Genomic DNA, 16715 nt, shown 5'->3' with positions numbered 1-16715 from the left:
ATTTTGATAACTTTTTGCAACTTTAGCCGCAACTTTGTTGTTGTGGTTTATTTTACAATTGATTTGGATTCTGATAAGGATGTTGTTGATCTTGACCCATCATAAGTTGAACAAGTTGAGGTTCATTGAGGTCTTCCTTTCTCTGCCTCTTCCTTTGCAAATTTCAAAAAGGCTTTCATTGGATCTTACTCTACAGCTCTCTTGAGCATTCCAATTACCTCCTGTTCGACCGATCTAATTGTTTGATTTCGTATGTATCTCCAATTCCAGCCATGCTCGATCAAAGTTACCTTTATACCTATATCGACGAGATAAATGGAAATCCAAAACATTAAATTTTATTATGCAGTGGTTTGGCCTGGGCCCATAGCCTGTTGTGTTTTGAGAGTCTAGCGACTTGTTCACTGCGAAACATATGACTAATATAACTCTATGTGACACGTGAAAAAATGTTCTATCTCAGCAATCATTAGAACTTTCTAGACGCTTCTAATTAGCTAACAATAGAGCAGCAAGCAATCTACTCTAACTACGCGTCCTAGACTAGCTACTTATTACAAAGATCATAAGCTTACTTACAAAATCAGCATTTACATAACTGTTGAGTGCACGTTCCCAACAAGTTCAAGTGATAAAAACTGCAGTCTAGTGTTGCCAATGTTCCAGGATGATATTAAAGGTAGATTCTGTCACTTATCTGTTGAAGGCAAAGGTCAAAATATTAGTTTGTTGGGTTTGATGAAAATCAATGATACGTACCATGGGGTGGTCAACTATTTCTCAACTTATAATCAGCTGCAATACATCTGAAATTGCATAAATTTTAATGGAATCTTATGCCATTAAGAGAAGATGGAGCTTAGTTTTGATGGTTGAATAATTTTTTTGTGACCAGGGTCCATAAATGTTCAAACTCTGGACATCTTTATCAAACAGAATAAACAAGTATTGTTAAAATTATACAGCAGTCCTGAATTTCGTTTTGATATTTGTAATTAGTTTTTCTCCGCGTTTTTACTTAATGTTTTCCTTTATCCAGCCCCAAACCTTTTTGACAGTCCTTTTTTCACTGGTCTAAAACTTCATAGCTTGTTATAGTTTGAGGTCTTTACCGTATCCTCTCCTTCCAGCTTTTAATTGTAATCCAAACAATGAAATAAGCCTTTTTCACGATGACGTAGCACGCACAGCGTTGTAATCGAAAACGAGGCTATTGATGTTCCACATCTTTAGTGTGCTTTGACGACTGTTGTTACTATCTACTTGTCTAAAGTGGAGAATAAAGTAGTTTCTGGTAAAGAAAACGAATCGAGAAAGAAAAAGAGATCTCTTGGAAGACAGTGCCCCGCTTATGAATGCTACAACAATTTCTACCAAACTGACGGTTCGCCTTCGGGCCATCACTTTTTCAAATTTCCTCAAGCCAATCCAGCCAAGTCTTTGTGGTGCAATCGCATAAAGCGTGAGATGGAATGGATGGATTTAACGTCACAAACAGTACCTTTCTTTGTGATAAAAACTTTTTGGATTCCGATATTAAGAAGAATCCGAATCGGTGGTCTCTGAGGCAAGGTGCTGTACCGTCGTTGCATCTCCATGGCGCAGCAAAGCCAAAGCCATCCCGTAAGTCTCCAACTAAATGTCAATTAATGCCTTCATCAGCTAGTGCATCTTATATACCTGACTATCCTGGCGAAGAAGATTCATCTCTTTCTGATCATGCTTGTTTGTCGACAACTGTTTCAGTTTCTTCTCAAACAGATTTCTCTTATGTGAATTCTGTGCTTTGCATTCCATCAGCCACTGGTAACCTATCTGATCCTGATCTTCAATGTCCTGATGATGTTGCCACAGAGAATGATCTACTGAATATGTGCAAGCATCATGAATCTCTGGCGTTATCTGTCACTTCCTTAACACAACAAGTTCATGACCTTGAACAGCAACTAGCACAACTGAAAAGCACCCTTTTTACTATTGAAAAATTGAAGAATGATAATGCTGCAGTTAAATTTTACACAGGATTTCCAAATTTTGGATATCTCAATGCTGTCTTTGAATATTTCGAGCCTAAGTTAGAGCGCATGAAATACTGGCGTTGTCCAAAGTCTACAAGAAACCCTGATCCTTCATACCAACAAACTAGTACTTCATCAAAGCCTGGTCCTTCCCGTAGCCTCAGCCATCTAGAAGAATTTGTATTAGTATTGATGCGATTGAGAGTTGCCTTATTCATGAATGATCTGGCAGACAGATTTGGAATTTCTATTGGTCATGCGTCTAAAATATTCACTACTTGGATAAATTTTCTTTTTCATGAACTCCCTCTTCTATTTCCATTTCCATCACAAGAACGAATCAGAAATAACATGCCTGAACAATTTAAAGAATACCCCACAACTAGAATGATTATTGATTGCACTGAAATATTTTCTCAAGTTCCATCATCTCTCAAATCACAATCCCAAACTTGGTCTGAATATAAACATCACAATACCTGGAAAGCATTGATTGGCATCTCTCCCACTGGCTGTATTACTTTTGTTTTTAAACTGTTGTCTGGAAGAGTTTCTGACAAAGAGATTACTGCGAAGTCTGGTATTTTGGAGCATTTGGATAATCTTATGGTGATAATCTTATGGCTGATAGAGGGTTTGATATTTCTGATATTTTTCCTGCTGGTGTTACTCTCAACATCCCTCCTTTCAAAGGTAGTCGACCACAGCTAACTGCTCAAGAAGTAGAAGACACTGCTCGTATTGCTTCTGTATGGATACATGTTGAGAGGGCTATTGGACGTGTAAAGAACTTCCATATTCTTGATGGAGTTATGCCACTCACATTGCAACCACCTTTAAATCAAATTTTTTTCTGTCTGTTGCCTTTTGACTAATTTTCAGCCATTTTTGGTTTCTCCTCCTTGAAAAATTTTTCCTTACTTTAAAAATAACCCTCTTAGTAGACCTGATAGTGTTTTCAAAAAGTATTATGAAGAAATGTATTATTAGCCTATCACCACTGTCAAACAATTTTTCTGTAATGTATCTTGGTTAAAGGCCATCTCAGTATAGGACTTGAAAATAAAATATTGATATTGATAGTATTAATAATAACATTACTTACAATATGTATTAGAATATATCAAAGTTACTACTGTAAATACTGCTCAATGTGGCCGGATTTGGTTGCATAAAACAAGAATATATATATATATATATCTGTTATTATTACTTCTAAGAATGTCAATCTTTTCCAGATGGCTTGCTATTAAATGATGATATGCTAGATGTTTACTATGATATTACTTATCCCACTTAGACTTTCTCTTTTCAAAATTCTTCCAACCACCTTGCAAATATAATAAAAGACCACGTTCAACTCTTTTTGTGAAAAATTCTGGCAAAACAGCTCGGCAATATAAAAACTCCAACTGAGGCAAAACAAACTTGGACATGAAATTCTCGTCAGAAAATATGGTTTCAACAAACAAAGGTTCTCCATCACCAAACCAAACAACAAAATCAGTTCTCATTATATCAGCACAAAACATTTGGCCCTGAACTTGGTAATAATACTTGTGGCTTCTCTTTAACTTGACTTCACCTTCAGTAATCTTCAAAAAAAAATTCTTATCCAAAATTGCCTCCTCCAGCTTTGAATTATATTTGGAGAAAGGACATTTGATTTCCAAGCCCCAAATTTCACCATCACAAGACACTATTCCATCCAACGAAGCACCTAGGTATGGACGAGACTGAGAAACCTTCAAACCCACCTCCTCAACATTAACATTATAACCTTTTTCATAAAGTGCTTTACAGTAAAGATCTCTAACATGTCCTTCAAACTTGTTACCATGGTTAGTGCTTGCTGAATGAAATGGAGAATAAAACATTGATTTTAGTTTGGATGATGGTTCCACCCTGTTGACTGCAGCTGAACAAAAATTAGAGGCAGTAATTCTGTACTTCCTTTGCTCCATCCATTTCTGATTGAGGCTTTGACCAGATGTCGACTGTTCAATGGCACGTATTTCTTCAGGAGTGGCTGACATATTCTGACAACAGATATCCATCATTTCTTTAAAAGAACTAGTTGAAATATCATAGAAATCAGAAAAAGCACTGTCTGAATCAGAAAGTTCAAAATCTTGGCTTGATGAAGTGGTTGGTTGATTTGGTAGAGAAATAGAAGTTTCCTTGTCATGAAAACCAAAGTAGCAGCTGTTAGGAATTAGTGAATAAAGTTTTGATGTCAGAATGACAACACTGTTCTCATTCACTTGTTGATCAGCAATGGCTCGTGGATCATAAATATTATATTTGGAAACCTGCGATTGATTATCTATTCCAAATTTGATCTTTTTAATGACAACTTCATCTATTGGCATTGGATTCACAATTTGAGATGCACTTGGGACATTCCAGGAGGACAACATTGAAGTGCAAGAAACTGGTTCAAGACATTTCTGCAAACCTTTCCTGTTGAAATCTTCCAAAGCAAACAAAACTGCACCAACATGATTACAGTTTCCAAAACCTCCCAAACCAATACCAGCAGGACACGTACATGCAGCAGTCAGTACATCACCAGAAGTGTTGGAAATTTTTAGAAAATTTTTATAAAGAGTTCTTTTCATAGAAGCCTTTATGCGCACATCAAAAAAGTGAAATTTTGATCTCTGGCAATATCAATCTTTCTGATGAAACCTTCATAGAAAAATTGAATGCCTTGAACTTCTTGTATGCAGTGCTCTTCAATAAAATATGCTTGAACTTCTTGGTGCGAATGACAAGATATTCGTATAGCTGGACAAAATTAAATGGTGGTGTTCCTCTGAGGTCAGGTGTCCATAGTAGATTCGAACAGAACTTGTTGAAAAAAAATTGATATGTCCAAGCGTCAGAAGAAAGATCAGGGGATGAGCCATCAACTGAAATAGCAGTGCTTGAGTTTGTAGGATCTTTTACTTTACAAAATAGAGCATAGACGCGAAGAACAAGATCAGCCTTAGCGCCAGATGACTTCTCGCGATGCCAAACTAAAACATTCTTTAGCTCTTTCACGGAAAACGAGCCTAAATCTTCCAAACAAGTTACAGATTTACCTTTAGGAAGTGTTGGTATAAACTGATACATAGTTGAAATTTCAAGAGATTGACGAGATACCAATGAATTTAACTATAAGAATATTTAATACAGGGACTAGCAGTCAGATGAATGAGTTCTTGAGTTTGAACATCAATAGCCTCGTTTTGGATTTCGACACATGGCCAGCTACGTCATCGTGAAAATGGCATATTACGAGAATAAGGTTCTCATGATATCTTTTTTTCAACTTTCTAACACAGTGAAAGTGCCAGAGCAACAAAGACAGATATTGGTTGTAGGCGATATATAAAAATGTATTATTGTTATTTTTGTGGCATAGAGACAGCTAAATTACAGAGACACTTGCAAACATAAGGATTAGCCATAAGGATGAGCCAGAAGTTCTTCAAATTGATGCAATAGCTGATGAAAATTTAAAATCTAAAGAGCTTGATCGCATCAGACTTGAAGGCGATTTTTATCACAACTTAAATGTGATGAAGTCTGGTGGCATGCATAAAGTCATAAGGCGCCTTAATCCAGATGAAAATGTTTCTTTTTGTCAGTTTGTGCCTTGTACACACTGCCTTGGTTTTGTTCAAAGCATGAACTATGGAGGAACATTGCTAAATGCCAGTTTAATGAAAAAAAGCTGAAGATGATTCTAAGCATTCCAAGCTGCGATTTGAAAGTGAAATGCTCCTTTATGGGAACAAAGATTTCCCAAAACGATCATTTGTCATCTCAAAAAATTCGAATGGCTTTGCGGCAAAAAAAACATAGAAAAAACAGAATGTAGAGATATTCCTGGAGTTGCTTGATTCAGAATGGTCAACAAAGAACGTTGCATAAGAACGTTGCCCTTGTGAAATTTTTGCTTGATTCCGGATGGAATATGTATTTACCAACAAATTTTGCCAATATCGAGTGGAACAATAATTTGGTAAGCAGAGGGCGATTGGAAGGAGATCTAACAATCCAACAATTCGAATCTTTGGTTTCAATGACGATAAGATCAGAATACAGAGATCAAATTCAAAGGTTCCAGGAAACACCCAGAGAAGCAGCACAAATTCAAACCGTTGGCGTAATGTTGATGATACCAAATTACCTAGACGTAAATGTAAATCTCCAAAGTAAGTTTAATTGGAGTTCTAGCTAGACTGACATTGCAAGGATCAATAAATAAAATGTTTTGTTTTTTTTTCTTTTGATTAATAATTTGAAAATTTTTTTGAATAAAAGTAAAGAAATTAAACTCTCTGGATTACAGCAAGAAGTCACTGTGAAGAACGTTTTTCCATCTTATAGGAATATTTTTTTTCCTGAATTTAGTTGGAATATCCCTTTTAGCTTAATATGTCAAAAGACTGTTAATTTACCCTACAATACATACATTAAAAGTAGCAAATAGAAAAAAATTACATAATTGCTACATAATAAACAATACATAATTGACAAAAAAGCAACTCTGGTCTTTTTTGCATTGACATCACATATGAAAAAAGTGTGAAAACATTAGAAAGAGAATGGAAAAAATAAGAGTTTACTATGAATATAATCATTTACGAAAATGCTTTTTTTACATTTAAGAGATGATGCTTCCTTTAATGTCCAGTTACACCTGATGCTTGAAATTTTTATCAGAAAAACATTAATCCGCACATGACTAGTGATTTAGATTTTCGTTTAAGTTCTTTTCTTAATGATTTCGTTTTAGTTCTTTTCTTAAAGTGCCTATCTAACCAAATTTTCAATATCGGTGTTAAAACTTTTTTTAAATCCGATGACTATACTTGTGACGAATAACCTTTTGTTTAAATTTTTACGACTTTTTATCTCTTAAAATAAGAGGTTCAAAGTGCTACTTTTTGGAAAAATCGCGCTTCTAAGGGTCTGAGTCGAGGGAGGCGCGTGACGTACATTCCGGGACACCGCTCCCTGGGCGAATAGGCAAAGATGTCTTCCGAATCGGAGTGTGACGACGCCACTTCAGTACAAAGCTCATCAAGCGATTTTGAACAAGAAGTTGAGGGTGCAACTGCAGCTACAGCCAACTTGAATTTAAACGGTAACGAAAGCTATGGGCCATATGCTGATGAACCTCGCGCGAATCAGGATTGGATCAGAAATTATCGTAGGAGAAGAAGGGAGGAAAGTGAGCGGACAGAAATGCTAGCTTTGCGACTAAATGGCACAACCCCAATAGAGCAATGGTAAGGATTTGTCTTTCAAAAATAATATGAATGTAGCTAGTTTCATTCATTCAATTTGTATGAGTGTTTTCATGACTAATAGCCCTTTGTTTGCAACGGATTATTGAAGAAACTTGATATGGGCCTAGAGGCTACGGGCTATCGTAAAGTTACGACACACTTGCAGCAGATCATGTTGTATAATAAATCAGACTGAGGTTAACTATACTGACTAAAAATTCATTAAGCGTGACTTAAAATTCATACAAACCATGGGAGGTACCTCGAATCATTGAATTAGGCCTATGAGGCTTATTAATTTGCAACGTTTTTTGGTGTGAGGATTTATTCTAGTACAAGGCTTTTTACAGGGGTGGCTTATAAAGTATATATTTATTTATATACATATATATATATAATATGAAAGTGGCCATAAAAATATTTTGCAGGAATTAAATTCTTGTAGATCATCATAAATGTTGTGTTGTCGTGAAAATGCTTCGTTTGTTTTTGTTTCTTGTTTATCTGTTTTCTTTATAATTGGCTAAATCATGCATTGCAAAAATAAGCATGTAGGGGTAGCGGTTTTTCACATCCACAGTAGGGGCTGATTGGATGGGGCTTATTTACAGGGGTGCATTTGAAAATATTATTATATGTTTCTGCCTTTTTGTTTGCACTTAAATTGGATACTTTTTGGTGACTGGCAAAGGAAATATCTAAGCTTTGTCATTTCAAGAGATCAATCTCCAGAAATTAAGCTTTGTCAATTTTTTGTTTCCACATCTCAATTGTAAAAAACAAACAAAAAGAAGCAAGGGTAGACACCATTAACACTTTTTCTGTCAGAACCATCATTTTTATAATACTTTATTCTTAACTTTTCACTTTTTCCTATATTTTCATTTTCTTCACTTTTTCCTATACCTTAGGTGCAAGTGTGGTAATTGCAATTTGACTAAACTTGCAAAACCAAAAGAGTGTTGCTGTTGCAGTGATCTTGAGGCTGTCAATGTTTGTCTTTCAGACAAAAGAATTCTGGCAGATCTCAATGATGTACCCAAATGTGTAACTGAGCACCCAGCATTTGAGCCAGTAATTCTTGGAAAATGGTCACTGAGGCAGGCAGCAGATCGATACAGGACAAGAGAAAAAAGCCATTATAAAAACACTGGTGATGAAAATAAGTATGTACAACATTTGTTAGATACTTATTATATTTGCATACTTGTGGACATCAGTTATTATATCACAAACTGAACAAAATTTAAATGTAAGGTTTATCTATTAAATCTATCTTGGCAATTTGTACAGAATTTAGCTTCACAAAGCTTTCTAAACGTTTTCCAATTCAGTACTTATTTATTGTGAATATGTGCATGTAAAGCACAAGAAATCAGTTTGTGTTCATGCAATATTTCTAAAATTGTTGATTTCTGGACATATACTCATAGTTTATTATTTTGAATCTTTTCTAGATTCCTTCGCGCTATCTCTTATAGAGAATTTACAAGGCTGGTGCATGGCAGAATAGGAAACAAAAGAATCCCTCTCCCAGCCTGTGCTTACAACAAAATCAGGCAGAAATTTCCTTCTGAAGAGATGACTGGCTATGAGTCCGATAGTGACTGAGTAGCTCACAATGTTATTTTACATTTTAATCAAAGTTTGTTTTATATGATAAAGGTCTGTAATATCATTCAGACAAAGTAAGCTGCTTCAACACTTTCCGATGATTTTGGGTCAATACAAAATGTAGAATTGAGTTCCTCATAGAGGCAAACTTGAAAGCAAAAAAGCAAACCACTTCTAAGATAGTTTTAGCAAAAAGAAGCTTTTTTGACTCAGCTAAGGGATTTATTTATTGGTTTTTCGGGCATGTCAAAATGTTTTTGTGACCTTTCATTGAGTTATGACAGATAGAACATTGAGGGGGTGCACGTCGATTTTGCTGTTGTTTCCTGCTCACTACTTCATCAACTGAAAAGATAGAAAAAGAACCATTCATATATTTAAAGCCTCCCTTGATTATCATGGTAAAATGGTAAAACTATGGTTCAAATAAAGAAAATTTGGTACCTGATGTTGATGGAGGAACTGGAACAGTAACTGCTGATTTACGGGCAAAATGCTTTTCAATGGCAGCAAACCTATCTTCCTTTTCTATTGCTGAAGACATTGGACAAGGAGCGAGTTTATTTAAATGTTCAACTGTAGCATTCAGGTTGTTAGCAGCTATGGCATCCACCAATGTCTCATAGATATCAGGAACGTAATCTATGTTTGGGAATACAATGTCAGTACTGCACTTATTGTGTTACATATTTTCAATGTTGATTCTTTCTATTGTTTGAGTTTATTCAATATCGCAGACAATTAAACAAATGAATATACTAAATTATATGCTAGTGATCTTCAAATGCCCATACCAAATCTCTGTTTTACTTTGACTTCCTTGACAGTTGCTTCTCCGTTCTTGAATTTTGGGTAGGTGACCTTAACTTGGGGTGTACCAGATCCATCCTGTGTTGTTTGTACATCACGGTGCAAGTTTAAATTGAAGTGAACAATTGCCAAAATATGTCTTAAAAAGAAAGGAATATTTATGCAACAACAATGATCATGCCACTTTTACAATCTTAACAAATTCTTGAAAAGTGATATATGACAAGGATAAAAATATGCTTAATACAACCTACCTAATCAACATTCCTGTATAACTGAAAGCAATCATTTTCGGAGCAAAATGGTTCAATACAGAGTGGAAACCTTCTAATGCACTGGTCTGGGAAAGTGGAGATGCCTGTTTGATCCCATTTTGAAGGCTCTTCTTGGTCAAGGCCTGCCTCAGCTTTTCGTATACAGTTGTATCTGTTCAGTAAAAAAGGTAGCGCATTAAAATAAAATATGTACAGATGTGTCCAATTTTTTTATAATCTAACAGAAAAACAATTTATCAATATAAGTATGCTATCTAAAATACTATAGGAAGATTTTCCAAACAGTCAAAGTATTTTTTTTAGTTTCTCATAGGGAAGAGCCTAGTGTCTGTATTATATTCCTCTAAGAGAAAAGAAGGAACACTAAACAGAAACCATTTTTGACAAGTTTCGGTATAATTTTTCTAGGGAGACCAAACAAGACCAAATCAAACATTTACCTTTTTCTAGCCATTTTCTTTCTTCAATGTCTTCTCCGTGTGCGCAGTGGTCAAAAAGTGGATCTTCAAAACCAGTATGCTCATCCAAAATGTGCCAAAGGAAGGAAACAAATTTTGCCCAGATAATATCTCCATTGCCATCAGGTGTTGATGTGGCACTCCAGTACAAATGCCTTTCACAAGCCTTGATCCATTCAGACAAGTCTCCACAATCTTTGGTATTTGAAATGCTCAGAAGAATCTTTCGAATTTCTGAAAATAAAACAAGAAGATTCCTTAAGTTAGGGTCGCTGAACTACAATTAATATTTTCTTTTGCATTAAGTGGACTAACTGAGGGTTAACTGGGGAGTGAGATTAGCTTTTTTGGCAATGGAATTAAGAATGATCATCAAGCAACTGGAGCTGGAAAAATAAATTCTAGTACTGGGACCATTATTTCAAGGAGTGTTGGACTTTAGTGACCAATCTGCAAATAAGGTAAACAACACCTACTTTTCTTCAAATGCCAAAGATCAAAATAGTGCAATACATCTTTTCGCTCCTCTCTGAAGTATTTAGCGATGGACAAGTGTCTGTCAGAGATGAATGTTGTCACATTAAGTCCATTGTTCTCCAGAAACTGTAAGCTGCGCTTGAAACCCTCAAACTCCATGGCAGTACTACTTCCAATCTCATTGCGCTTTCATTGAGTATAAAAGGTAATAACAATATTGTGAATACAAGAAAACACCAGAAACTAAAACTAGCTTTTAACCTTAAATGTTATTAGGATCTGTGATGTATTTTGTTGTTATCAAAGAGAAAACTGAATCAGTGAATGTATTAGTGATGAAATATAAAAATATACCACAAAATTTAAAATTTGAATTACCTTATACTCACAGAATAGTTTATAGTCATTAAACCATATAGTCAAAGTTTTCTGTGAACACCATTTGTTAGAGTCAAGGAAAAGAAAGATACCTGAACAAGAGAAAAGTGTATGATTTGTGATGTATTGCAGCAGAATAGGCTGTAAGCTCCAAACTTGGCACTATGGCCCATACTGTCATGCCTCCCATCCCCAGAAACCACCAGTTGTTCTCCAGATTCTGTTAATGATGAAATCATTCTATTTTGGGTATTTATCCAGTATTGGTAGACAGCTGGGAAAAGCTTTTCCTAAAAAGTGAAGGAGGGACATTGATTACATCTTGGACCACCTCACTCAAGCAAGTTATTGCATTTTGTTTCTACAGTGATGGTAAATATAAGCAGTGAGCATGTCAAAATGTAAATACTGTTCACCTTTTGATGTTTGAAAAATGTTGATAATGAGATGCAAGCAAGACCCATATGATTAAAGATGTGTGAAACCTTAGTAGCTGAACTACCACCAACAAGTATTGCAAAGGACAAAAGGAGGTTTGCAGCAGGAATCTTTGTGCCAGGAAAAAGGGGTTGACTTTGCCATTTGTTTTCATTTCTTATACAGTCTTCATTCTGACAAACAGTCTTGACCTCAATCATGGTTCCAACTCTCCGCATGGTAATTTTTGGGTCATCTGATTTGCACAGAGAGCAGAATCTGAACAGAAGAAGAAGCTGCGACAAGAAGACAATAAATTTGGGTTCTTTTTTATGATCAGATTTCTCCTCACTGAAAAATGAAACAAAATCAAGTTGAGCTGAAGAGTGGGAAATGGTTACATTGCAACATTGACTCTGATAATTTCAGAACAAAACTACCTTACCTATATAACACAATGTTTAGAGTAGAATTTAATAAATTCCCCCAGACTTTAAGATTTTGAATAATCTTGATGTTTTGCCTTTCAAACTCTTTAAAGGCCTGATTCAAATAAAATTCATATCATTTTATAACCTTATGTCATCATCACTTCCAACTGCTTGCAACTCTGTTTCTTCCTCAATGTCAAAATAGTCCTCTGATTCAGAGATATTGTCCATTGATTCAGCTTCATCTACTGGTGACTCTACATTGGCAAAAGACGCATTAAGATCTGCCTGCATTTCTGACCACTCCAACTTTGATAATATTTCTAAAAATGAAAAATTCCAGTCAATTGTTGAAACAAGGCAACAAAGATTTTCCTAATTTGTTAATGCAAAAAAGGTCTATAATTTTTGCGGATGTATAATATCTTTATCAGAGCGAGTAATTCTATTACTTTTTATCATGGCAGTAGCTTATCAATTATAGTATATCTCACTCAATTCAAATGTTACATTCTGGGGCATTTTGAATGTATTTATATTAGTTTGTCTTAACTTACCATTTTTAGCCTTAATTTCTTCCTTAAGTTTAAGAACTTCAGACTTCTTTGCTATCCACATGTTGCGTGTTCTACGGTGTCTGCTCAAAAGCCATTTACAATTTAGACAACCAGGTGTCTGACTTGCAAAATCCTCCATCTATAAAAATAGGAAAGCTTCATGTAAATACAATAATAATTGTGATTCGCATATATCGCCATTAGGGCTTCTGGTGAAAGCATTTCAGTCTAGAAAGTCACATAAAAAGCAAAGCAAGTCATAATATCATTACACATCAACTCTGGCAATTCATTCAAACATGCATGCATACACACATATATATTTATAGTTCTTTGTTTGCTAACTCAGGTCATGCTAAGGCAAATAAAGAGAGCTAACATGCTAATGCTAGTGCTCTGATGCTGGTAGGATAAATTCTCAACAATAAAATATCCACCTTGGTGCTATTTTCATCCTGTGCTAGATATATTTGACTATCATTTTCTATGTAGTCTTCATCTTGTGTATCATCGTCCTCGTCATCACCATCAAAGTCCTCTTCTTGTTCCTTGTGGGTTTCTTTCATTGCATTTCTAATGAACTGCAAGAGATTCAAATGAAGGATTACTTCAAAACTAGAAGTAATTCAGCAAGGGGGTCACACTAGGGTCTAGAAAGTAGCATGCTGACTTTGCTAATGTTAAGGATTTATTGAACCTTGCCAACGAAATAAATTTATACTCAAGCAGAACATGAATTTAGCAAAATTCTTTGAAGTTTCACAAAATTTGTAGCTGTATCTTTTGCAATACTATCAAAAATTAGGTTCACCCCCCTGGTGGGATGCCAATGGGGGAGGATCTGCCAGATCCTTTTCATATTCACAGATCTCAAAAAAACAATTTTGCAACTGAAACACACTAAGAATAGCTTCAGAGTACTTATGTTAACTTTAAATATTCAACGGACTTCAAATATTGGCATGAACCTAACCCCCACCCCTACCCATTTTGAAAGGTAGCGAGTATGAAATTAAATAAATGAAAAGAGAGAATCTGTCAAACAAACCATTCGATGCTGGCGTGAGGTCCTTGGCCTCTTGACTCCTTTATTTGCAGCACTCTTTCCTCCTTTGGCTGGTGCCGAAGTGCTAGGCCCATCCTGATCTCCGTCTGTTTCGCCCGTCTCCACTTCCATGCTTGTCGCGAATATCGAAGGAACCGCACTTACCCCTAAATCATCTCTAACAAGGCTCCTTTTTAAATTGCTAGTAAAACCTTGAATTGCAAAATTCTGCCTTTCAAAGTCTTCCGGCTTAAAGTGAACGGAGCATACGGAAGAATACTTTGATGGCTGAAAATTCGCTCTTTTGGTCCTAATAAAGTTGACCCACAGCTTTCTTCGGCGACAAGCTGCTGGATTTTCATCCTGCCAATATGGAATTCTATGTAATGAGATGCCCTTTACCTTAGAATTTTCATTGGAGCACCCATAAACGACACACCTGTCCGGCATTTTGCTAATTCGTGTATAGGATAGACCACACTACTGCAATTACCGGGAAGTGTTTACTTTGCGGCTTCCCGGAATGTACGTCACAAGAGCTCGCCCCATGCCTTTTAGCAAAAGCGCGAATTTTTGAAAATTTGGTCCAAAGCCGCGGTTAAAAGACTGCATTTCTCTTGAAGAGGAAAGGATTTTCGAAAAATTAAATCAAAATCATAATCAACTGAGCATTTTGCAACATTTATGATCATATTTAAATTGGGCTAGATAGGCACTTTAAAGTGCCTATCTAACCAAATTTTCAATATCGGTGTTAAAACTTTTTTTAAATCCGATGACTATACTTGTGACGAATAACCTTTTGTTTAAATTTTTACGACTTTTTATCTCTTAAAATAAGAGGTTCAAAGTGCTACTTTTTGGAAAAATCGCGCTTCTAAGGGTCTGAGTCGAGGGAGGCGCGTGACGTACATTCCGGGACACCGCTCCCTGGGCGAATAGGCAAAGATGTCTTCCGAATCGGAGTGTGACGACGCCACTTCAGTACAAAGCTCATCAAGCGATTTTGAACAAGAAGTTGAGGGTGCAACTGCAGCTACAGCCAACTTGAATTTAAACGGTAACGAAAGCTATGGGCCATATGCTGATGAACCTCGCGCGAATCAGGATTGGATCAGAAATTATCGTAGGAGAAGAAGGGAGGAAAGTGAGCGGACAGAAATGCTAGCTTTGCGACTAAATGGCACAACCCCAATAGAGCAATGGTAAGGATTTGTCTTTCAAAAATAATATGAATGTAGCTAGTTTCATTCATTCAATTTGTATGAGTGTTTTCATGACTAATAGCCCTTTGTTTGCAACGGATTATTGAAGAAACTTGATATGGGCCTAGAGGCTACGGGCTATCGTAAAGTTACGACACACTTGCAGCAGATCATGTTGTATAATAAATCAGACTGAGGTTAACTATACTGACTAAAAATTCATTAAGCGTGACTTAAAATTCATACAAACCATGGGAGGTACCTCGAATCATTGAATTAGGCCTATGAGGCTTATTAATTTGCAACGTTTTTTGGTGTGAGGATTTATTCTAGTACAAGGCTTTTTACAGGGGTGGCTTATAAAGTATATATTTATTTATATACATATATATATATAATATGAAAGTGGCCATAAAAATATTTTGCAGGAATTAAATTCTTGTAGATCATCATAAATGTTGTGTTGTCGTGAAAATGCTTCGTTTGTTTTTGTTTCTTGTTTATCTGTTTTCTTTATAATTGGCTAAATCATGCATTGCAAAAATAAGCATGTAGGGGTAGCGGTTTTTCACATCCACAGTAGGGGCTGATTGGATGGGGCTTATTTACAGGGGTGCATTTGAAAATATTATTATATGTTTCTGCCTTTTTGTTTGCACTTAAATTGGATACTTTTTGGTGACTGGCAAAGGAAATATCTAAGCTTTGTCATTTCAAGAGATCAATCTCCAGAAATTAAGCTTTGTCAATTTTTTGTTTCCACATCTCAATTGTAAAAAACAAACAAAAAGAAGCAAGGGTAGACACCATTAACACTTTTTCTGTCAGAACCATCATTTTTATAATACTTTATTCTTAACTTTTCACTTTTTCCTATATTTTCATTTTCTTCACTTTTTCCTATACCTTAGGTGCAAGTGTGGTAATTGCAATTTGACTAAACTTGCAAAACCAAAAGAGTGTTGCTGTTGCAGTGATCTTGAGGCTGTCAATGTTTGTCTTTCAGACAAAAGAATTCTGGCAGATCTCAATGATGTACCCAAATGTGTAACTGAGCACCCAGCATTTGAGCCAGTAATTCTTGGAAAATGGTCACTGAGGCAGGCAGCAGATCGATACAGGACAAGAGAAAAAAGCCATTATAAAAACACTGGTGATGAAAATAAGTATGTACAACATTTGTTGGATACTTATTATATTTGCATACTTGTGGACATCAGTTATTATATCACAAACTGAACAAAATTTAAATGTAAGGTTTATCTATTAAATCTATCTTGGCAATTTGTACAGAATTTAGCTTCACAAAGCTTTCTAAACGTTTTCCAATTCAGTACTTATTTATTGTGAATATGTGCATGTAAAGCACAAGAAATCAGTTTGTGTTCATGCAATATTTCTAAAATTGTTGATTTCTGGACATATACTCATAGTTTATTATTTTGAATCTTTTCTAGATTCCTTCGCGCTATCTCTTATAGAGAATTTACAAGGCTGGTGCATGGCAGAATAGGAAACAAAAGAATCCCTCTCCCAGCCTGTGCTTACAACAAAATCAGGCAGAAATTTCCTTCTGAAGAGATGACTGGCTATGAGTCCGATAGTGACTGAGTAGCTCACAATGTTATTTTACATTTTAATCAAAGTTTGTTTTATATGATAAAGGTCTGTAATATCATTCAGACAAAGTAAGCTGCTTCAACACTTTCCGATGATTTTGGGTCAATACAAAATGTAGAATT

At 35.7% G+C, this 16715-nt stretch overlaps 4 protein-coding genes and 1 pseudogene across 5 annotated transcripts; 3 read left to right on the top strand and 2 right to left on the bottom strand.

Annotated features, from left to right (window-relative positions):
- Window positions 1-1472: 1472 nt before the first annotated feature.
- Window positions 1473-3653, top strand: LOC135693231 (uncharacterized; annotated as a pseudogene).
- Window positions 3302-6718, bottom strand: LOC148959153 (uncharacterized). The gene has a single exon (XM_089111269.1). It carries the CDS (start codon window positions 4637-4639, stop codon window positions 3302-3304), a length of 1338 nt encoding a protein of 445 aa, XP_088967395.1. The 5' UTR covers window positions 4640-6718.
- Window positions 6719-6819: 101 nt separating this feature from the next.
- Window positions 6820-8917, top strand: LOC148959152 (uncharacterized). Its single transcript, XM_089111276.1, has 3 exons — window positions 6820-7306; window positions 8218-8472; window positions 8764-8917. Exons 1-3 carry the CDS (start codon window positions 7050-7052, stop codon window positions 8915-8917), a joined length of 666 nt encoding a protein of 221 aa, XP_088967402.1. The 5' UTR covers window positions 6820-7049.
- Window positions 8918-9128: 211 nt separating this feature from the next.
- Window positions 9129-14218, bottom strand: LOC148959151 (uncharacterized). 2 transcript variants are annotated; one of them, XM_089111263.1, is made up of 12 exons: window positions 13772-14218; window positions 13161-13304; window positions 12724-12862; window positions 12312-12489; window positions 11735-12086; window positions 11411-11608; window positions 10940-11126; window positions 10446-10697; window positions 9985-10156; window positions 9715-9869; window positions 9365-9562; window positions 9129-9265 (listed from the first exon to the last, which is right to left on the bottom strand). In XM_089111263.1, exons 1-12 carry the CDS (start codon window positions 14216-14218, stop codon window positions 9147-9149), a joined length of 2541 nt encoding a protein of 846 aa, XP_088967389.1. In that variant the 3' UTR covers window positions 9129-9146. The 2 variants fall into 2 exon arrangements, with proteins under 2 accessions (XP_088967389.1, XP_088967390.1); XM_089111264.1 differs by lacking the exon at window positions 9365-9562 and having other exon boundaries at window positions 9136-9265.
- A 498-nt stretch (window positions 14219-14716) lies between these two features.
- Window positions 14717-16584, top strand: LOC148959150 (uncharacterized). The gene is made up of 3 exons (XM_089111274.1): window positions 14717-14973; window positions 15885-16139; window positions 16431-16584. The coding sequence occupies exons 1-3, from the start codon at window positions 14717-14719 to the stop codon at window positions 16582-16584; spliced, it is 666 nt and encodes a 221-aa protein (XP_088967400.1).
- Window positions 16585-16715: the final 131 nt, after the last annotated feature.

The sequence above is a fragment of the Rhopilema esculentum genome, chromosome 11 (genome assembly GCF_057945365.1).
Source record: "Rhopilema esculentum isolate cy_ngs chromosome 11, ASM5794536v1, whole genome shotgun sequence".
Classification (NCBI taxonomy): Eukaryota; Metazoa; Cnidaria; class Scyphozoa; order Rhizostomeae; family Rhizostomatidae; genus Rhopilema; species Rhopilema esculentum.
This window is presented reverse-complemented; position numbering and strand designations above follow the sequence as displayed.